The 24,288-nt window shown below is 36.2% G+C and overlaps 1 protein-coding gene across 4 annotated transcripts in view; it reads right to left on the bottom strand.

The window, feature by feature from the left end:
- LOC129263955 (uncharacterized) overlaps nt 1–24,288 on the bottom strand; it is a 28,827-nt gene extending 4,539 nt beyond the window's left edge. Inside the window, exons 1-10 of one of the 4 annotated variants that reach the window (XM_064101285.1) lie at nt 23,888–24,288; nt 15,702–15,860; nt 12,584–12,728; nt 12,138–12,227; nt 11,219–11,608; nt 3,010–3,120; nt 2,245–2,445; nt 1,532–1,900; nt 924–1,007; nt 545–610 (exon numbers count right to left, since the gene is read on the bottom strand). In XM_064101285.1, the coding sequence (XP_063957355.1) occupies nt 545–610; nt 924–1,007; nt 1,532–1,900; nt 2,245–2,445; nt 3,010–3,120; nt 11,219–11,608; nt 12,138–12,227; nt 12,584–12,728; nt 15,702–15,842 (1,597 nt within the window). In that variant the 5' untranslated portion in view covers nt 15,843–15,860; nt 23,888–24,288. The remainder of the gene's footprint in view (nt 1–544; nt 611–923; nt 1,008–1,531; nt 1,901–2,244; nt 2,446–3,009; nt 3,121–11,218; nt 11,609–12,137; nt 12,228–12,583; nt 12,729–15,701; nt 15,861–23,887) is intronic. The other 3 variants (XM_064101288.1, XM_064101287.1, XM_064101289.1) reach the window with 3 other exon arrangements.

The raw sequence follows: 24,288 nt of genomic DNA, 5'->3' as shown, positions 1-24,288 counted from the left end.
TTTTTTTTCCGACACGTTGTAAAGGTGATCGGTGGTGTTTTAGCTCTTTTAAGAACGTATAAAAACGCTATTGTGAAATTGAAAGGGTTCTCAGTCAATAACATAATTTTGTTTTATCATTAGATAATAGTACGAATGTACAGTTATTGTACACATGTTCGCTTCATGATTTTTCTGTAAATTGAATTGCTTTCGTGTTTGATTTTGAATAAAATCTTTCTATGTAAGAAAAAAATAAAGTTTGAAATGAGGAGAAAGGAGAAGTAAACGAAGAAGAGGACAGAAAAGAAGAAAATGAGGAAGAAAGAGAGGGAGAAGGAGGAAAAAGAAGAAAAAAAGGAGAAGACGAAGAAGAATAAAAAAGAAGAAGACGAAGAAGAAAAAGAAGAAAAAAAAAGAAGAAGACGAAAAAGTAGAAGAAAAGGAAGATAAAAGGAAGAACGAAAGAAACAAAGAACGGAGAAATATCAATAAAGATAATTTTGAATATTTTCGTAAAATGGTGCTTAAGAGGAAAAGTAAGAATTATGAATTCTCAATCTACCTGGTATCGCAGATGTTCCCAGTCGCTTATGAGAGGTTCTCATTTCACCGCCTTTCCGAATGCCGGCTATAAAATGAAATTTAACATAATGGTTGTTTGAATTTGTTTTACTGATGCTATTTCTATCCGTTCTACGCACGGCAATTTATTTAAACTGTCAAACGGAAGAATTAAATGCTCGTACGGTGCAATTGATATTCTGGCAAAGAACGTTTGATGCCTGCCAATGAATTAATGAATGGTCGATGGGACAGAGTAAGCTTGAGCACTAATAACGCAACATACATTAAGTATTTATATTTTGTTGTCGGTATCAGCAAATTATAATCCACATTTAAAGAAAGCTCAAGAAAGTCTTCTGTCTGAATAAATTACTCACGTTCTCTTAGTTGTACATAAGTATGATAATTTTCATCTTGATCAGTTTGCGTCTCTCCTCCGTTTGCATCCTTAATCATTTCGTCTAGATAAACAAACAAACATAAATATATGTCTATATCATATACTAAAAGATGAATTCGTTCTTTGCATCAAAACAGGAAAGCTGAAAGGTCGAATCAAGTCAAGAATATCGTACTTGGTCATCGTTTGACGAAAGCGTCCAACATGTTTAGGACTGACAAATTGACACTGTGTGATAGTAACCATATTAAAATTTAGATCGGTACTCAGTTAACCAAATCCTAACATTGCACTTTTACTGCCAATGCGCACATTTAGGTCGATGATTATTGCATCAACGAGATTCTACCCACCGTTTTCGGTACAAGTCGATAAAGTGTGCCTTCGTATCCAACCCATCCAGCCACCCAAAAAAAAAAAAATATGGCTTTCTCTCTCTCTATCTTTCTACACGTATCTTCCCTTCTTCTTTTTTTTTCTTCTTGAGGGACAAGTGGACGTAAATACATCTTCCTTTATTGATTCTTATTTGCTTTGTAGAACAGTATTTCAATATTACCCGACCAACACACAGATAAGACTTACAATCAGGATTCGCTTCAGCTGCTTTATTAGCCTGTTGTCTCTCCGTTGGCTTCGCATCTTCAGTGCGAAAGATGATGCTTTCGTAGTCGGGTTCGTTGGTGCCAGAATCAGCAGTGTCTTGCCCTTGGGGAGGGCGCCCTTCATCCTGCAAACCTGTAGTGTTAACGTACGTGTGTTGTCCAAATTTATTTTCTTGGGTGTCCTCAAGTGGGTAGTTCACGTATTTGTGGCACTGTGAGTTTCCCGCACCAGAAGCTTCACCTGAAGCTGGGACTTGATTGATACTTGGACGATTTAATCTAAGGGACTTCATGGCGCCAATCATTGAAGAGTGAGCAGACACCCGCTGAAGGTACGTTCTTCTTTGTTCTTCAGAAATAAAACATATAAAGACAAAACTGATTTCGCAGAGTTTTCGTATATTTCATGAGAAATAGACTATTACAGGAAGATCGGTTTAGCAGGCAACGAAATGATAAGTGAAAAGGGACAATTTGCGATTTATAATATTTCATGATATCGGAGTACAAAATGTAACACATTTTCGTTTCGCGAATCCTCCTGATGAAGAAATGTAAACATTCGTTTACTTTTGAATATACATATTCATAGCTAGAACTGAGAGACTGGCAAATTGCAGACTGTCACCATGACTGTGTTTGAAGGGCAAATCTACAATATAAAATAGGAACTTAAACATAAAAATATCTTACCCTCTTTCTCGTTTTCCCTCAGCTCCCCTTTCTTTAGTTTCGAAGCGAGACGACTGGCACCAAGCGACTCCAAAATCTTAGCCAAATCAGGAAGGTCGTTCATACACGGACTGTGCTTCGATTTCCAACTAAACAGTATATGCTCGAACTTTGATCTGCTTGACATGGCTCGAAGGTTATTGATCTCGGCGTCCGACATGCCTGACAAACATAAAATAAAACTAATCAATTCAGGTCAAAGACATCTCACATACGTACTCAAATAAGGAATTCGTTTTGAATCATCGGCACGTTGGATCATCGGTCTGTAATCATTGTTCTTTGTTTTATTTTTGAAAGTTGTATGGTTCCCAGACTAGATAGATATTTGTTCCAGACGGAGGCAAGATAATCAACCATCATCATCATCATCATCACCACCACCATCATCATCATCATCATCATCAACATCATCATCATCACCATCATCATCATGATCACCATCATCACCATCATCATCATCATCATTATCATCATCATCACCACCACCACCAGTATCATCTCTATAATCATCATTTCTACCAGCATCATTATCATAGTCATCATCATCATCATCACAATCACCACCACCCCACCATCATCATAACCATCATCATCAACACCACCACCATTATTACCATGGAGCTATAGCTCCATGATCATTACCAGCTTTATCTCCTCCCCCACCACCATCATAAATTCAATGACATAATGACCACTAAACACGGTGAATGTTTCCAAACTCACCTAATTTTAACCCGAGCTCCATTACCAACGAGGCATCTAGTTTTTTTGCGAGTCTCACCAGTTCTAGGTCATTGACACGCAAAGGCTTAGCATCAGATGGTCTTGTGTTTACTGCAAGAAGAAAAAACAGTTAATGAATATTCATATAAGCAATCCGCCAGGTGACATGTGTGGGTCGTGGTCGTCTGTTAGAGGTGGCGCCATACCAAAGTGCCAATAGCGCCTCAACCTAATGCCCCGGCCTTATACCATATGGTGCGACAAAGTGTAAATAAAAATAAAAATTATAATATGCATTTTTATAGCGCAAAACATATTTCTATATTACTCTATATTGCGCTGAAGAGCTTCCCAGATGCTGTACAATACTGTTGGAATATGTAAGGGTTTTTTAAACTTTAATTTGAAATTTTGTAAAGTTGTTGAATTTATAATGTCAAGGGAAGTTTGTTCCATAGTTGTGGTGCGATATAGAAAAAAGCTCCTAGAATCTCCTCGTGTTACTTTCGTCTTGTTTGTGGATACCTGCATCGCGAGTGTATCTTGTGAGCTACGAAGTTGATGGTCATCAGATCGGGATCATAATTTCAAGAAATCTCAGATGAAACTTAGGGCCATTAAACCATTAACCGCCTTCTCACACGGTAAAAAAAAACATCGTAATTTAAATGATTCCAGTGAAAAATAAGGCAAATGACGAATTTTAGAACGTGTGAAATCAAACTAAAATCACGAACGCTTATCACAATCACGAATTCAAATTCTACTCCGGAGGTGAATTCCAGTTAAGTTTCGTTCAAATTACGGTACAAATTTTCCGTGTGAAAGTTTCGATAATTCTAACGACGAATTGCAATCATAATTACAGGGCCCAAATACCTTTAAAGAAAATCATTAAAATCTTAAATGTGATTCCTGTAGATGTAAGCTGTTACTCCAGCCAATATAAGTCGCCATAAATATATTTATATTGTTGTATTGAACCTAAAAGATATATCCGAAGACTTCGAATTAACTAGTCTCTCAAATTGACCATTAATAACATAATCAAGTACTTTATTGGACGTAGAGGGATTTCAGTGCTTTTCATGATAAGGAGACACTAGGTTGGAGATTCACTCATGTATGAAATGTCCACACTGCACAATCTTGTTGAATCGTCAAAGAAATAAAAAGGTGTCCCAGAAAATCCAAATCGTTTTCTTCCAGACAACCAAATTCTCAATGTATAACTTATTGACAATCAAATGACTATCATTAAAGGGATGGCCCAGGTTGGAGATATTCATATCTCAATAAATAGAGTATAATTCACAAAGCAAGAAGCTGAAAATTTGATCAAAATCGGAAAATAAATAACAAACTTATTGAATTATAAAGATTTGCATTGTTCCGGTGAAACAGTTCTAGGCATGTCCTCATGAATATTCATTAGGTGGGCTGATGATGTTTTATCCCCACTTGTTCTTTGGTATTCTATTATTAAATTAGGTTTCTTCAATTTTTTTATACCAAGAACTAACACAATTAGATTGAAAACTGATTAAGTGCATTAGTTATTTATTGCCGCAATTTATTTCATCATATTGGATACATATCATTTACACATGTATGAAAAATTGAATTAATGTTGATTTCACGTAATAACATAAGCAAAAGGAAAGTGGGGATATGACATCATCAGCCCACCTAATTAATGTTCATGACGATGTGCATATATAAACTTGAAAATTTGATAATTTTTTTATTTGTTGTTCGATTTTGATAAAATGTTCAGCACTTTGCTTTGTGAATTTTTCTCTATTTATTTAAATATTAATATTTTCAGCCCGGACCATCCCTTTAATATCCAAAGAGCACCTTGCATGGCGCCTTTATGTTGGTTTTATGTTGTGATGGGCAACATAAACACACCGACATGGGTAAAATAACAACCTTGCATCAATAGTAGGGGAGAGAGATAGGGTTCCCATGCACCCGAATGATATATTTTTTTAACCTACATTTTTGTAATCCGTAAGATGTGTAGTGAATTAATTTTGATGTTCCCAAATCGAAATATTGTCCCATGGGGTTCAAATTCAAGATGGCGTCCAAAATGGCCGCCATATTCATGGGATTTGGATTTTCGTACAAACATTCATTTGCCACAAAATTAGTGTCATATAAAAGATAAATAAATTTTCTACAAGTTGATGCTATTCATGGGTGATGAAATGGTAATTCGGCTGAGATTTTAGTAAGAAAAGTGCAATTTTGAGATTTTTTTCCCCAAAATTAAAAAATTGCGAAATACATGATTTACCATAAATCTGAAGAAAATAAAGAAATCGCCTCGAAAACTTGTAGAAAACTTTCCTAATATACAATTATTAAGTGGACGAAATTCCAAATCGATGTCGTTTTTAGTCACAAACTTATTATGTCTCAAACTTGAAAATTCAATTTTCAGAAATTTAGCTTTTTTTTTACTGCATATCGGAGACTTGGATATATTAATGTATATTGTCACATTTTAAACCCAGAAAATGGAAATAGGCCTTAATAAAATGCGAAATTATCTATTATTTTGTAGGTAGAATTTACTACAATCCCTTTATTCTTCGATTTCAAGTCGGTTGATATAGTTTTTAAAAGAATTAAGACTTTTGGCCAAAATTTGTATGTTTTTGGTAAAAAAAATTGCACATACACTGTTATTGATCAGATTTATTATGAATATCAGTAATAAATGCACAATCTCAACATTCGATATGAAAGATGATGTATCAACGAGAATATTGGCAGGCTTCATGCCACCATGAGTATCTTCATTTGCTTCAGATAGAAGGAAAATATGCTGAATGTATTAAGCGATTTTGCGCTAAAGTGAGGCCAAAAAGCAACGTCGGTGTGGCAATCACACCTATGAAAACGATTGCAAAGTGATGAATGGTATGCCATTCAAATAATACAATAGCTCTGATCAGCCTTTCGCATCGATTGTGTTGGTATGACTAACACACCGTAATGTACAGTATAGAATGTGCATGGTAATAGAAATGTATCTGATTCAGAAGGATGTAAAGGGAAAAAGGGTGTTTCTGTTACATCATAAAGAAATTTATTTTTTGAAGTCTTTTGGAAACATTTATAAGACACACTAGCACTGCAGGTAATAGAGATGAAGTTCTGACATGACATATCAATACATAACTGAAAGGAACATGTCAAAGCTACCCCCACTTTATCTGTATTTTGAATCTATGGCCTGTATTCCTAAATCAGGTCTATCTTCGAACACAAAATTAGTGTCATATGAAATATGAATAAATTTTCTACAAGTTGGTATTAATTATAGGTGATGAAAAGGTAATTCGGCTGATCTTAATAAGAAAAGTGCATTTTGAAATTGTTTTCCCCAAAAATGAAAATTTGCAATATACTTGATTTACCATATATCTAAGAAAAATAAAGGAATTGCCTTGAAACTTTCTAGAAAACTTTCCTAATATACAATTATTAAGAAATTGATTTTTTTACTGCATTTTACAGACTTAAATTACTATATTGTCATTATCTTTACCACCCCTTTTCACCACATTGATAAGTTTTTCTAACCTTCACCTTTTCAATCCTGGAGTCGTATACTAAATGAATTTATTTTGATGTTCTGAAAACTTGAATATTGTCCCTTGGCCGCCACTTTGACGGCCATCTTGGATTCTGACAAAAAGAACTCTTACAAATATTTTGAGGGTATTCCTAGTATGAGAAATTAATTGAGTGGGTTATCTTTATTCTTACAATTTAAATCAAACAAATCTGATACATTAAAGTGCCAAAAATGACAAAAACCTCTTTCTGTTGACCAATGTAAAGAAGGGGAAGGCATTTTTGGAACATTGAGATGTGTATGGCTGTGTTATTTATCTATTTAATATTTTCAAAAGTAGAAAATGTGGTGACGAATCAGTACCACGGAAAAGGCCTCCTGTAAATTGCATTTCACAACTTCCAACAATTAACTTATATCATGTCAAAATGCAAGCTTTATGGTTCTTAGGGAGGACTTTGACAAACAGACAGTCAATCTTAGAAGTCATTGGCAGGCTCATGTGCTACATTTGGGCGATCTTTTTTAGCAAAAACTTTGTGCCAATGGGATCTTGAAAGATATATTCCTGATCCAGAAGTTGTAAACTTTGGACTGGAAAAGCAATTTTGCTTACTGCAAAATTCAAGAGAATTTTATTCTCTTTGAGAAAAAAAACATGGAATTTTCTTGGTTGCCATCCTGGCAACCATGATGGCAGTTTTGGTTGCCAACGTCACCCGGGCGACCGCTAATTTCGATTCCTGCTTTGGAGTGGGGATGGTGGATTGAATTTCCCTCACGTGTGATACGTTCCTTCTCAAGATTCCTCCGTTTGGCTTTGATACTTCGTAAGACCTGGGTTCCTCACAGACTTTGGATGCTTTAGCTGGTATCCAAGTGTGTTATCTTGGATGTATAACTCTCACTGGCTGTCCTACATGCAGAGGTGGTAGATCAGAACTTGCATGTCGATAATGCACTTCCTTCACCTTGCCTTGCCTATTCAAGAGAAAATCAGTGGCAGTAGAATCTCTCGAGAAATAGTGACTTGATAATGTGGTTCTGATGGGTCAACCAAATAACATTTCTGCTGGTGATCTAAAGTAACTTTCGACTGGTGTTGCTCTCAGGTTCATCATTGCTAGTTGACTGTCTTGGCCAGTCTGAGAACATTTTGTCAACAGATTCTTGACTGTACGACCCATCCTCTGAGCTAATCCGTTTGATCTTGGATAGTGTGGAGAAGAAGTAATGTGCTTGATATTCCACTTCTTTTTTTCTGCTGCCTTGCTTGATGTTTCTGGCATGTTTCACTCTGCTTTATCAACTGGTCGATGTCCTCGTTGATGTTTGACAAGAACACTGTCTCACGAGTAAGTCAGCTGGTACTTTCCCATGTGTCCTAGGTGAAGCTGTCCAATGATATCATTCCTCAGTGACTTCGGTACGATGACTTGAATTCCCGTGAAGAGTATTCCATGTGATAATCCGATGTTATCTCTATACGACCAATACTGCATAAGGGATTTCAATAACTCTTGGATTGTTTCAGGCCAACTCTTAGTAACTATCTGCCATAATGATCTAGGTATTGGATCATTAGCTGTTCCTCTCTGAAGTTCTGTCCTCTTGTGTTTTCCGAAGAGTAATAAGTCGATCGCATATGCAAATCTTTTTCCTAAGAGCAGATGGATTTAACTCTGACACCTAACGGTACATCGCATGCTTCCTTGGGATTACAAAGTCAACTCAATGAATCGGAAAGAATCATGTTGTTTCCAGGTCGGTAATTGACTTGAAACCTGTTTCCTTGGACTTTGATTAAAAGCGATCGCTGTAGATGCGGCAGTGCACTTGTAAGAATTTTTTCCATATAATTTCCAGTGGTCTGTGATTGATTATGACTGTGAATTCCTTCTCGAACTGATATTATAGAAGCGTTTGATACCAAACATTAGGACTAAGATTTCCCTCTATGTTTGAGTAGTTGGACTGTGCAGTGGAAAGACTTTGGATGCAAACGCAGCAGGTAACCATCCTGAAGCAAGACATGCTCCTAGATCTTTCATTGATGTATCCATCTCGACAGGCCTCTCTCTCTGGGTCATAGAACTATAGGCATGCACCTGATGATACTGCATATTTCAGGCTGTTCAAGGAATGTTCATGATCATCGTCCCAGATGAACGGTACTTCCTTGTGGAGAAGTTATCGAAGTGGTGCTGACTTTTCCCACAAATTAGGAATATATGCTGCTAGGTATTTGAACAATATTAGGCCTTTCTGAACATCATCCTCTTCGTCCTTGGGTAATAGTACTTGGGTAATGTGTTGGCTTCTACCTTGCTAGGATCTGAGTAGATATCTGATCTAGTGCACTTGGAGCCAAAGAAGTTGATAGCTTCTTTCTTGATTGTGCACTTGGAGCTGTTGAACACTGAGCCTTCTTGCTTTGCCGTCTCCATGAACAAGTACCGATTCTTGTCGTGTTCCTCCACGTTGATCTTGTCCTTCAATTAATGTGCTGCACTTGCGTGGTGCGTCTATAGTAGGTTTAGCGATATCCTTGACATGAAACATCGTTTTTTCCTTTGAAACTACCAATAGCATCGAACTGCTCTGGAAATGCTTGTTCGAGATCCTCATCACTTGTGATAAGTATTTGTTCAGGTTTAGGGTTAGGTGTTGGTGTGTCATAATTGTACATTGAGTACATTGTGATAATTCCAAGGTCAGTGCAACCTAACAACCCAAGGATAGCTGAAACCTTGACATCTGGTACATAGAATGTCTATGTTGACCATTTTGGACTGTAACATTTTATGTCAAATTAGTGTACCTTTACATTTAATTGGAATCTCACCATAAGCTTTAAGTTTTACTGGTGTTTGTTTCACTAATGATTCCCACTTTGAACTTTATATTTCCTTGGCGTACGGACTATGATAGTGTTAGTACTTGCACTTAAGTCAACTCTTAGGTAGAGCTTATGTTGACCGGCTCTGTGGGCATATGTAAATGTTAGCAAATGCTACTGTGCCTTCTGAATTTACAACTGTGTTTGGTCCATTGGTATGTATTATGTCAAATTATGCAAAGTTGGATAGACTGCCTTTAGACTGATAATGATCAGGATCTGTGATAGTATCGTGTGCTGTGTCCATTTCGCTGATTGGTTAGTTCTTTCGACGTTTTGATTTTGATCGTGATTTCTTTTGTTTTGGTAAACGACCATCACATACCATGTCAGATCTTCGGTCATCTGAACTACGTTATGGTTTTTAACTATGATCACTTTTTGACTGACGACAGAATTACCCCCAATGATTTTTACTGTGGAGAGCAAATTCCATACCAGTTAGTCATACCAACACAAACGATGCGAAAGGCTGATCAGAGCTATTGTATTATTTAAATGGCATACCATTCATCACTTTGCAATCGTTTTCATAGGTGTGACTGCCACACCGACGTTGCTTTTTGGCCTCACTTTAGCGCAAAATCGCTTAATACATTCAGCATATTTTCCTTCTATCTGAAGCAAATGAAGATACTCATGGTGGCATGAAGCCTGCCAATATTCTCGTTGATACATCATCTTTCATATCGAATGTTGAGATTGTGCATTTATTACTGATATTCATAATAAATCTGATCAATAACAGTGCATGTGCAATTTTTTTTAACCAAAAACACAAATTTTGGCCGAAAGTCTTAATTCTTTTAAAAACTATATCAACCGACTTGAAATCGAAGAATAAAGGGATTGTAGTAAATTCTACCTACAAAATAATAGATAATTTCGCATTTTATTAAGGCCTATTTCCATTTTCTGGGTTGAAAATGTGACAATATACATTAATATATTCAAGTCTCCGATATGCAGTAAAAAAAGCTAAATTTTTGAAAATTGAATTTTCAAGTTTGAGACATAATAAGTTTGTGACTAATAATGATATCAATTTGGAATTTCGTCCACTTAATAATTGTATATTAGGAAAGTTTTCTACAAATTTTCGAGACGATTTCTTTATTTTCCTTAGATTTATGGTAAATCATGTATTTCACAAATTTTCAATTCTTTGGAAAAAATTCTCAAAATTGTACTTTTCTTACTAAAATCTCAGCCGAATTACCATTTCATCACCCATGAATAGTATCAACTTGTAGAAAATTTATTTATCTTTCATATGACACTAATTCTGTGGCAAATGAATGTTTGTGTCGGAATGTATGTACGAAAATCCAAATCCCATGAATATGGCGGCCATTTTGGACGCCATCTTGAATTTGAACCCCATGGGACAATATTTCGTTTTGGGAACATCAAAATTCATTCAATAAACATCTTAAGGATTACAAAAATGTAGGTTAAAAAAATATATCATTCGGGTGCATGGGAACCCTACCTCCCTACCAGACTACAATGGCAGGGCAGTCAGAAAGTATGGTGAGTGTTGGATAATACATGCTTCAGTTCGTACCCCCATTTTCCCAAAAAAGGAAAATTGCAGGGGAGTGGGGGGGGGGGGGGGTAGAAGATGATGTTTTTCAATACTATGCAATACAACCCCATACTCATGCAGGGGAAAATAGTACAAAATTACGTTCTGGTTTGGAATTTTCGCATACCTTCTTTTCGAAAGTCTTCGATGATCTGTCCAATGTCCTTCTCGTCCTTCTCAGAGAACCAGGTTTTCAGAGAAATTGTTGACCTCTCCATACCATCGGCAATATGTTTGCAAATGACATCCTTCAGGTCATCTGCAAAGTGATTCGGTAATGACTTCACCCTCTTCTGCAACTCAAGAACGACATCTTCATCAATCGCAGCGACCGTGACCTTCATACTACTTCCGGTTCCATCGTCGGGTAGTTGCATCCGGATGAGTCTTAGTCCGAGTATATGGATGCATGTACACAGCCTGATGGCAAACTCGTTAGGTTCGGTCAGGCAGTCTAAGATCAGAGAGAGCGGTACCTGTCCCTCGCTCGAATGCATGGACACCCTGAATGAAAGTTCTGGGAAAGAAAGTGTTCATGAGAGATGTTTAATGTCAAATTTTGTATTGTACCATTTAGTACCATAGCACGAACGACGTGGACTGCGATCAGGCAGCGATGTCACACTGTTGGCAACACTAAGAACTGGTACTTCCTTATGTGATATAAACTGGGGTCTTCGAACCAGTTGGTTAGTGAAAACGGGAGATGCGTGTAAAAGGGGGCTTGGGGCCGCATATACACTGTAAAAAAATTACCACCACGAGGGTATTTATTTGTCCAACCAATTTGGGACAGTATTTTACCCATTGCGGGAAACGTATTGTCCGGTAAGGTTAAAAATAAGCAGCAATTACTTTAGAATGGGCAAAATTTTCATCACACTGGATAAATAAAAATGCCCAAAAGAAATGCTGAATGTTGGTTGGACACAAAATTACCACTATGGATCACTTTTACCCAATATTTTTCTAGAGTGTACACAAACTGACATTATATACATGAGTGCCCCCCCCCCATTAAACCAAAACCAAGTTGGAAAACGTACCCTTTTCTTGCTGATAAGTCCTGACCTCGTACTCGAATTGTCTCGATGAACCAATGACTGCAACTTTATGGGGTGGTACGAAACCGACTTCTAAAATTTGAAGAAAAATTGTGAAAAAAAATATTTGAGCAATGTGTTTTATACAGAGTTATCTTCATTCAAATCGGTCATTCGTTTTTCATGTCATTTACTTAAGAAATGAGAATGATTTTATTTATGTGAGATATAAAGTCATCAGAAACGCCATTTTATATCCGAAACAAATCAGTCCAGTCATCGTGAACCTTATAAAACAAGAATTTAAGGATGTCATCACAAATTCAGATATGTGCTAATTCCTCTTTCTCATTATCTAATGGATTTTTCTTATGCCATCATAATAGTATTATTTATGTTTATGCGTATTATTAAAACATCTCTTTAATCAGGGTGAACATTTATCTTACCTGTTTTGGTAAGCAAGTGCGCCAGATCCATCCGTTCCATTTCTTTGAATTGGTCTATCAAGAACTTCCTTGCGTCCGGCTGGGTATAGTTGGGATACATGTCAAGCCAGGTGAGCAGCATATTGAAAATCCCATTCTTGATATCCTTTCGAGTTTTATTATGGGTGTGGGAGTGAGAAATTGAATAAATGTCATCATTGATGATAGGCGTTGTTGATAGAAGGGAGTCCTATATTGGCCCTTTTTGAGAGGGAAGCTGACAATGAATTTTGTCTTAGCGGCTTACAGATGTCGAATGCCAGTCATGACGAAGAACAACATAGAAGTCTTTGTCAAAAATTGGTGAATCAACACAGCAGTTCAGACCTCTATTCAAAACGTACTACATATTTGCAAATTTTCGTCAGCTCTGACACTTAACACGAAACTGCTGTTCCGATTTACTAATTTTCGACAAAGACCCCCAGCTTTTTGTAATTGCACGGGCATTTAAAGGATTTACTCTGTTCTTGAATCATTCGCACGTAGGTGAGCGAATATTCCCTAATTGCCCCAAAAGACAGAGGGAGAACCCCCCCCCCCTCCTTCCACTTCAGTAGAAGCAGTCAATAGAAGGTGTTGGCTTAATTGGGCATTGACGAAAGTGGCTTCTCTTTCATAGGATCCCAACTTGACAAAAAGAAAAAGAGAGATAGACAGTCAGAGTTGGGGAGGGGGTGGGGATTGGAGGTCGGCCAGGAACATTAGCATGGTTTTATATTCTGTATTGAACAAATTATACAAGGGAACGCTGTATAGTACACACTGAACATTGATATATTAAATTAACAGTTAAAAGATCGGAGTGACAAACCTTTTTTTCTAAATGTTGCATTTACCACTTTAAAGGTCACCCTGACAAAAAGTTTATTGCAAAAATAACAGAAAACATTCATTCAAAGACGTATTGGTGAAGGTTTGAGGTAAATCAATCAAATAATAAAACTTAAGGGTTTTTTTTTACGTCATATGCGAGCAGCTTTCATTCGTTTCATATGGTAAAAATTTAATAATTTTTTATTGTACCTTCAGCATATTGATAAACAAATTAGCTTACATCCGATCATGGAAGTAGTCTAAAAGAAAAAAAAATTACGCATGTTTTATTGCATAACCGATGGGCCAGCTTCTCGTGCATGTATATAACGTAACAAATTCAAAAATAACATATTTTTATTTAACCTTTGGCGAATTTTCCTCAAATCTTCAACAGCTATTTAATTATTTTAGGGCTATTCATACAACGAACTTTTCGTCAGGGTAAAGTTCCCCTTGGATTCAGCAAGGTTGGGTATAAAAATGTGGATAAGGCTGTCACTCTTCCTTTTGATTATAATGATAATTCATTTACTTCATGTAACTCCTGAAGGTTTCCATGGTGAAGAAGAATAGCGTAGGTTTTACGGAACACCACGGCCCGTATACTGAAGTCGGGTTTAACTTAAACTGTGGTTTAAAGTTGTGGTTTAAGTATGGGAAGCCAAAAGTATCAACATTTTTTTATCAAGTTGTATGTTTCTTATGTTTACTGTGCTCTTTCCTGATTCATCGATGGTGAAGACAATAATCTTTTCATACTTCCTAAACAATAATGAATGGTTTGAGAGCCAAATGAGCTGAAGTATGATATCTCTACTGTTAGTGATTTATGTAACAATTGGCTATCCATACTTAAACCACAACTTTAAACCCGAGTTTAAGTTAAACCCGACTTCAGAATACGGGCCCATGTATCTTTCTTGGGCAATTGTTGATCCTGAAAAGAACCACCAAAACTCGACGTTTCGACGTGTTATTTTGTCGTCTTTGGGGGAAACAGGAATACACTTGTTGAAACGTCGAGTTTGGGTGGTCCTTTCCAGGACAAAAAATCGGCCAAGAAAGATACATGGTGTACCGTGAAACCTTCTACACTATCATTAACTTCATATTATCAAGACAATGCACAATATAAATGAGAACATTCGTGATGATGATTTCGACATTAAATACTACTAGTAATAGGAAATGATATCTTCACAGTCAAGGTAATTGAATTGAATACAAATTATGACCCTATTTCAGACAAAAATTCCTTGCGAAATCTCGTGTGAACATGATTTGTTTTCGATATCTGACATAACAGTCTATACAAAGCATTGTTTATACGGTTTATTGCACAGTGCTGCAAGAGGCCACGCCCATTTTAAGAAAGAGATAGAGAGAGAAATAGTTGGATTGGTATATTATCAGGGTCCCGTCTTACAAAGAGTTTCGAATGATCAATCACAACTATGTACTGCCAGCAATGTCAACATCTAAAATGCATTTTTTTCCAAAATATTTTCTACATATGATGTATATTCATCCGGGGGGGGGGGGGGGGGCACTTACATTGACGAGTGAATACCATGCGCGACCAAAAAAAAACACGTAAAAAAGATTGTCTTTTTCAAGATAGGGCACGTTACGTACGTAACGTTATAAGGGTGTCAAAAACACTAAACTAATGAAAAAAGGGTATATATTGTCGCTAGGAAAGCTATGTGTTTAGGGTCAAATTTGCGAGGGTGTAAAACATCAATACTAAAATGTTTTATAAAGGATGTATTTTTGCCCAAAGAGTCAACACTACGTGTTTGGAGTACGATTTGGGCGAGATGAGGGAGGTGGGGCTGTACTAGACCCAATGATGTAGGTGAAGGTAAAACCGACGTCCGAAAAATTTCGCTGTTCTTGTTTAGGGGGTCAATTCAGGGACCTTGCCAAGAGTATCGTTTTGTTTCCAATACTTGTTAAGGGTAGGGTTTCACACGCCAATACTTGTTAAGGGGTGCATTTTCAAAAAAATGAAAATACGTGTTTAGGGTGCTTTTCGAGAGCCCATGGTCGCGCATGGTACGCACTCATCGATGGAAGCGCCCCCCCCCCCCGGGATAATCATATATTCATCATTTTCTTGCAGATTCACTGTGATTCTCTTTAGGATATTGTGTAAATTTCCTTTAGAAGAAATTATGGTATGGATGAATTTTAATACAGTTGATATTGATTGGATCAATCGTAACTCTCTGTAAGACGGTGGCCAAGCATGTAATACCCCTTTATATTCTTCTTTCCAGTGCAGGATTTGACTATACACGAAACCAAGACGAATCCCAAGGCTCAGCCAGTCGTCTGGGTTGATCTGCTCTGCTACTTTGTAAAGTTGCATCTGCGTTAGCTTAAAAGTACTTGCCATCTTCCCGCCCTTCTATATCTACAAAGAAAATTGATAATATTGATATTACCTTATTTGAAAGATTATTCAATTCAATTTTATTTCTACAGTTAAAAATATATGTCGAAGGGGTCAAATAATAAAATAACTGTTTGTATAAATTAATCCCATATCCATAACAAAATAAATCATATTAGTACGTGTAAAATGAATATTATAAGCCTAATCATTGTCATAACATAATTACAAGTAAGTCCAAGAAAGAGAGAGAGAGAGAGAGAGAGATAGATTGAAAACAAATCATTACAATAAAAGGAATAATGCAAGTATCAGAGTATTTTGAGGACGATGGTTTGCAAACTTTTATAATTGTTATCAATCATTTTTTTATGATTAAATCAGCAGGAATAATGTCAACATTAGTCACAATGGGCATACTGCAAAAAAACATTGGTGTTAATTTAATACGAGCTCGATATGTACATCGGGAAACACATTACAGGTGTTGAAACAACACCGGACTGGCGTTAGGGTAACACCAGGATATGCATTTCAGCAACACATGTCAGTGTTAAGACAATATAGGTTGGATTATTATCTGCCGTTCTTTCAACACATGCCTGGTTTTTTGTGATATACCGGATGTAACACCAGTGTTTTAGCAGTGCAACAACACTACTATACCACTACCACCACCACTACTACTACTACTACTACTACTACTACTACTACTACTACTACTACTACTACTACTACTACTACTACTACTACTACTACTTCTACATAATACTACTACTACTACTACTACTACTACTTCTACTCCTACTACTACTACTACTACTTCTACTACTACTACTCCTACTACTACTACTACTACTACTACTACTACTACTACTACTACTACTACTAGTACTACTACTACTACCACTACTACATACTACTACAACTACTTCTACTACTACTACTACAACTACTAATACTACTATACTACTATTACTACTACTACTACTACTACTACTACTACTGCTATTATTACTACTACTACTACTACTACTACTACTGCTATTATTACTACTACTACTACTACACTACTACTACTATTACTACTACTACTACTACTACTACTACTACTACTACTACTACTACTAATAACTACTACTACTACTACTTCTACATACTACTACTACTACTACTACTACTACTTCTACTACTACTACTACTACTACTACTACTACTCCTACTACTACTACTAATACTACTACTACTAGTACTACTACTACTACTACTACTACTACTACTACTACTACTTCTACATACTACTACTACTACTACTACTACTACTACTACTACTACTACTACTACTACTACTACTTCTACATACTACTACTACTACTACTACTACTACTACTACTCCTACTACTACTACTACTACTACTACTACTACTACTTCTCGTACTACTACTACTACTACTACTACTACTACTACTACTACTAGTACTACTACTACTACTACTACTACTACTACTACTACTACTACTACTACTTCTACATACTACTACTACTACTACTACTACTACTACTTCTACTCCTACTACTACTACTACTACTTCTACTACTACTACTCCTACTACTACTACTACTACTACTACTACTACTACTACTACTACTACTACCACATACTACTACTACTACTTCTACTACTACTACTACAACTACTAATACTACTATACTACTATTACTACTACTACTACTACTACTACTGCTATTATTACTACTACTACTACTACTACTACTACTGCTATTATTACTACTACTACTACTACACTACTACTACTATTACTACTACTACTACTACTACTACTACTACTACTACTACTACTACTACTACTACAGCTACTACTAATAATAATTTTTACCAGTACTATTACTACTACTACTACTACTACTACCACTACTACTACTACTATTTCTACTACTACTACTACTACTACTTCTACTACTACTACTACTACTACTACTACTACTACTACTACTACTACTACTACTATTACTACTACTACTACTACTATTACTATTACTACTACAGCTACTACTAATATCGCCAATTTTCGTCGTCTGCCGCTAGTCTCGTCTCAGCCACCGCTTGACGAGGAAAGGGGCCAAGTCGCGAGGCCTTGTCAAACGGCTAGTCTTGACAGCAATGTCTCTTAATGCACAGAACAATTAAAGTAGGCTTGACATTCAGTTTTTTTCCGAAAACCTGTGACTACTGTCAACTGATCGAGGAATTCCATTTTATTCTTTTTTTTTTTTTGGGGGGGGGATATGTCCATTATACATTAGAATATCGAACTTGTGTCTTTCTTAAAAAAAAAGCACCACATAGCACCATCCCACCACCTATTATATTTGTACTTGTATAACATACAACAGAGTCATTCATGTTTTAATGAAAAGCTGTGAAAAAATGTCCAGCAAAGACTAATATTTGTCCCCGGATCTGAAGAATCCCAAGTTTGTGGTTGTTAAAACAAGAAAAGAAAAAAAAAAGAAATCTGTTCATAGGTGAAAGATTTCAGAAACATTTCATGATTAATGCATTTAATCATTGAACGCGATTTTATTTAAATTGGTGTTGATTCTAAAATGGATTTTCCCCAATAATAACGGAAAGCTGTGAGAAAAATGTCCAGCGAAGACTAACAGATATTTGTCCACGGATCTGAAGAATCCCAAGTTTGTGGTTGTTAAAACAAGAAAAGAAAAAAAAAAAGAAATCTATTCATAGGCGAAAGATTACAGAAACATGTCATGATTAATGCATTTAATCATTGAACGCGATTTTATTTAAATTGGTGTTGATTCTAAAATGGATTTTCCCCGATAATAACGGAAAGCTGTGAGAAAAATGCCCAGCGAAGACTAACATATATTTGTCCCCGGATCTGACAAATCCCAATTTTGTGGTTTTTAAAACAAGAAAAGAAAAATTTAATGTATTTAATAATTGAACGCGATTTTATTCAAATTGGTGTTGATTCTAAAAGGGATTTTCCCCAATAATAAAAGAGTTCCGTCTCGAAATGCGATTTGCACCCATGCACGCTAAACAAATACTAACAGTTTATCCTTGCATGGTCTGATTGCAAAATGTTTCCCTCCTTTTACCATGTTTACTACCATGACTTCGAATTAAGAGCTTCTCTCCGTTCTTAGTTCTTACGAACTTTCTTTATGGCTTAGAAATTTAAATTTTAAAGGAGACGAACGTTCGTGTGGCTCATTATGATCTAGACATTATAAATATTGTTTTAAACAGAAGTTTGGCACCCAAAGCACTGGCTTATTGTGCCACCAGATTGTTGCCAAGAACCATGTTCAAATAGTTTTCAAGTCGATAATTACATTTTATTGCATGCTAGAATAGCGTCCCCCTTTTAGTGTACATGTATCAGTGTATAGAGTATACCTTCAGCCAGTAGATATAGAACCATATACAAGACGCACGAATTCCTTTACAATTTACCTGTATATGTACAGGTCCAAAGTTCAAGGGAAACTTTAAAGGACTTTGAAAATGAAAATAGAGTTCAATGGTGTTTAAAGGGGGATCAAAGGACGAAATCCATGCGTTTTCTATCATTGACTGTATTCCATGGTTTAATGAATGGCTATTGTTTTAAAATAAACCTTTTGAAAAAACAACAGGTATACAAAAAAATACAGAAGATGAACAAACTTATAAAAGGATAAAATTGGCATACAATTTTATATGTGTGAAGGAATAAAAATGTGTTTTTTTGTTCTACATTCATAATGATAATAATAATAATAATATTAGCGGTATATTTACCCAGGGTAGCCGCTTCAGTTCCGAAAACTGTTCTCCCAGCGGGCCCTGCTATTATTACCCCGGCTTTAGCTGGGCTGCCTAGGCGCTATAGCATTCAATGAATTAAGCCAGACCTACCGGGTACCCATTCACCTCACCCAGGTCGAGTGCAGCACAGTGTGGATAAATTTCTTTCTGAAGGAAAGCACGCCATGGCTAGGATTCGAACCCACGACCCTCTGTTTGAAAGGCGAGAGCCAGAACCACTAGACCACGACGCGCCCACGTCATAAATGAATGTGTCGAGGAGTGAAGCGGTTTGTTATGATTCAAGTACGCCTGTATTACAATACATTAATGAGAATGTTGCATTGTGGGTAATGAGCCTGACCAGATATGAGTAATTGATAACTTCAGGTGATGCTATCAAGGCTACTGTATGTACTTTAAGATCAAAATCACGTGACAGATCAGCTGATCAATGTCGATCGCCAGAATGATGATAAAATAAGTCAAATTGAGACATCAGCGGATGAATTTTGTTAAGAGATTCTCCACAATGGTTTCATAGTTGAAACAAAGTCATACAAAAATACACAAATTGTAATTATCTTACTCGTGACAGTAGAGAAAAGAATACGTGCACAACACCATGTCTGCCATCACTTGATAAACTGGTTCAGAGTGAATCTTAGTATACGCATAGTCTGCAGACACAGACACTTAAATACCTGGTGAATCTGAAGTTGTGACACTAGAATAACTACGTACTGTGGCTGACTCTTTGACACAAAGAGCTTGAAGTCTAGTCTTTACTTTATACATGGTTTTGGTTGAACTGTCAAATTTGAATTTGTGCTTACAAAATTATGAGCGCATTAAAATGGCTTATTATAAAATGATTTATGAACAAGGCTGAAAAAACATATGGTCTTACTCACAAACCCGTATTATTATTATTATCTTATCCTTACAGTTTTTTTTTTATTTATCTTTTTATCGATATTTTTCTGCTTTGTCCTTTTTTGCATGACAAATAACAAAATATATTATTTTAATTCCGCTTTCTCTCACAACTTCGCTAACCTTCATAAACAAAACACTGCATCCTCCACACTCTAAAAACACTGAGTAAAATTTTACCCACTATTAGGTAGAAAGGGAAAATGCATGTTTGCTGGGTATTTTTTTACCCCATATTGGGTTATTTCAACGCAACATTTCGTTAAATTGACACCATACTGGGTATCTTTTTACCAAACCAACATGCATGTTCCCATTTTACCCAATATTGGGTAAACCTTTTTTAGAGTGCACGGAGTTCTTATTTGTGTTTGTTCATGTGACCCTTTTGCCACCGGCTATTCAATGATTCATATGAATTATATCTATACAGTTTGGCTCCGAATATTTTTTTTCGATGGGAGGGGGATGTGTACACGAAAATCATATATTCTATCTAAAAATATATCATATTTAGGATAACATACGTGGAATTTGGCTAGAACACAACTTCCTTTTGGTAATTCCGAAGTAAACGTAGTGACGATTTATTTAATACCTTAGCCGACATCACATTTTGAGGTTGAGACCTACATCAAAAACTTCAATAGTCCAGATCTAAAACGGACCCTTGCAGAACACTTTCAGGATAGGTTTTAATAAAGTGGAGTAGGGCTTAGATCCATCCTGAAGAAACTGTTCTCAAACCTAATTCTAATGTCTTGAACAGAAACCCAAAACATGAATGGTACTACCTTTTAGAGTGTAACTTTTGTAATGAAACTAAACTGATGGGTGCACTTTTAAAGAAAGTTAAAAAAGAGAAAATAGCGCGATGAGCAACAAGAGGGTGCCAGACATCCTATATAGGGCAATATAAAAAAAATCCGGCGACCCCCTTTTCACCTTTTTCATGCGAAAATATTATTTTATGATAGATTGAGATGACATTCAGAAAATAGTGTCACGTTTACCCCTCCTTCGATTTTTTTCATATTTTCTTTGTCGTGAAACTTTTTCTTTATGGAAGGTGGGGGGGGGGGGGGGGCATGGTACCCCGTCTGAACGTAGGGGGTCTCAGACTGCAGACCTCTCGCCAGGAAAGAACACTGTCAGTGTCATGCAACTCTCAGTGTGAATGCTCGAATTCAGCCATGCGAAGACATTTTCACACTCAGGACCTCTCGACAGTGTTATAGTGTTGACAGTGTGTTCACACAGTCAACTATTTTGATATGTGTTTCACACAATTATAATACTCAAATTTAACAGTGTGAAGAGAGGGGGGGGGGGTTAACTTAGTTTCTTTTCCAAGAGCACCATTGCGATACTGTCTACTTTCTTCCTTTTTTGTGAGGGCGTTCTCCATTGTACCTAACTATCTTTGGGAGAGATTGGGTGGTCGCTCCCAATTTGACGCAGCCCATAAGCCCGTACATGTACATACACATAAATGAAATCTTATCTGGTACAACAAAAATGTCCTGTAGATTTTAAAATGAAAGAAGTACTAGTCTAAGTACAATTAATACTGAGCGTTGCGTTATATCGACATGCGACGTACTGTAGGAATGTTGCCTTGTAAGAGAGACTGCAAAATAATATTAATACAGAAAATTCGTCATTGTTTTTTTGTACAAGGAGACTAGCAATGTGCCTTTATAACTTATAAATTTGTATTTTATGTAAACACGAAATGAATATCGTATAACATTTTATCACACACACACACATATACAGTGCGTAAAAAAAAAAACGAGACAGATTTGACAAGTCTATAAAATTTTTGTTTCAAATTATGATGTCTATATTTGCGTGTTAATAGGTGCTCTGAAGTCTTTCAAATGCCATTAAAAAAAATAGTTTCGTTCATGCTTGAGTGAACACATAATGTTTTTGTCTGGGGTTAAAAGGATGCTTGCGCCAAAATGGCATAAACTGATAAATATGATGATCGGACTTCTTGCTAATCAGCAGACTTCCTCTTGACCTTTTCATTATCTTTGCCATAATTTTCGAATTATACGGTCACAATTCATTTTCAAATCTTTTTATTTGCTTGAATTGTTCTGTTTTTGTTTCTTTTTAATATGCTCTCTTTTAGCTTTCAAGATTCCTTCTTTAAGCAAAAACAATTTTTTTTCAACCGATGTATGGGAGAGCGTGTATTTTTTTCCAAATTAAACTTGGTCAAGGAATCAATAGCCCTTCAAATAGGATTCATATTTATTAAAGGTACCATAACATAATTTGTGTCACATAATAAAATACGATTTGAATGATTACAAGTTCTCTCAATTGATAATGCAAATCTTCTTGCTTGGGTTGACAAAAAAGTCCTCTTTTCTTTATGAAGGAAAATTCAAAGGTTAAAGAAGTTTTAATGAAAAACAAAATAATTCAAGTAAATAAATAAGTTTGTAAATGAAATTTGACAGCATAATTCAAAAATCATGGCAAAGATAATGAAAAGGTTAAAAAGGAAGTCTGCTGATTAGCAATAAGTCTGATCATCAAATTTCTCATTTCTGCCATTTTGGCGCAAGCCTCTTTTTGAACCACCGACAAAAACGTCCCATGTTCGCTCAAGCATGAACAAAATTTATTAATTTAAATGGCATTTCAAAGATAAGAATTCAGAGCATTTATTAACATAAAAATATAGATATCATAATTTGAAACAATTTTTATAGACTTTTAAAACTGTCCCGTTTTTTTTATACGCACTGTATATATTTAGGTCAAGTAAAATAATTATATATGTCGCATAAAACTCATGGTATATTGCAGTAAGTTGTTGTTAGAATTAATATCTAAAGATGCATAAAACTATGAAAATACACATATAGGCCTATGCACTGTGAATAAATGTTTGCAATGTGAAAAAACAGTATATGTGGCTGGTGTCGGCCTATATATCGGATCAACCCAGTTAGTCGGACATGAAAATGGTCCAAGCTCGAATAAGTTTGTCTCTTTGTTTGCTTGTTTGTCTTATTTTTCACCCTGCATAACAATATACTGATTGACATAGTATGTTACATTGCTATTAATATCAGGATGTAAGTTATAGAGTAGAAACTCCTTCAACTAACCGTCAACAAACCCAGACCGGGTTTTGTACAAGTGAATATGAAAACTAAAAGGGAATACTGCCCATGTGAATTACCAGTAAGCCTATATTGAGAGAATAATCTAGAAAACAATAGGAAATTGAATGGTTAATACTTACAGAGTTTCTCCAATTGAAAGAAAGATTATTACCCCTGTAAAATCTGCTTCGATGGCATGCTTATCTACACTTTGATTACTTCCGGCTTGCTATACTGCTTAAAACACATGTAGTGTCGCCGCAGAAGCAACATAATTTGTAGCATGAAACTTCCAATGAGAGCTTACTGACACAGTCAAAACAAAGCTTGTTGAAATTCAGATATTCCCTGTTCCACGAGGGTATTCCCCAATCAAACACGCAGGAATGGTTAAGCAAGTCTTTGATTACGGCATTAAGATTTCCAGGGGATCCGCCGAAGACAACGTGCGAGCAGCCGGCGAAGCAGGCCACCGATTATCGCCTGATACATGTGATACGACGTACACCCGTGCATAATACTATAAACCAAAGAGCTGTTT

This window comes from Lytechinus pictus, chromosome 6 (assembly GCF_037042905.1).
Source record: "Lytechinus pictus isolate F3 Inbred chromosome 6, Lp3.0, whole genome shotgun sequence".
NCBI lineage: Eukaryota > Metazoa > Echinodermata > Echinoidea > Temnopleuroida > Toxopneustidae > Lytechinus > Lytechinus pictus.
This window is presented reverse-complemented; position numbering and strand designations above follow the sequence as displayed.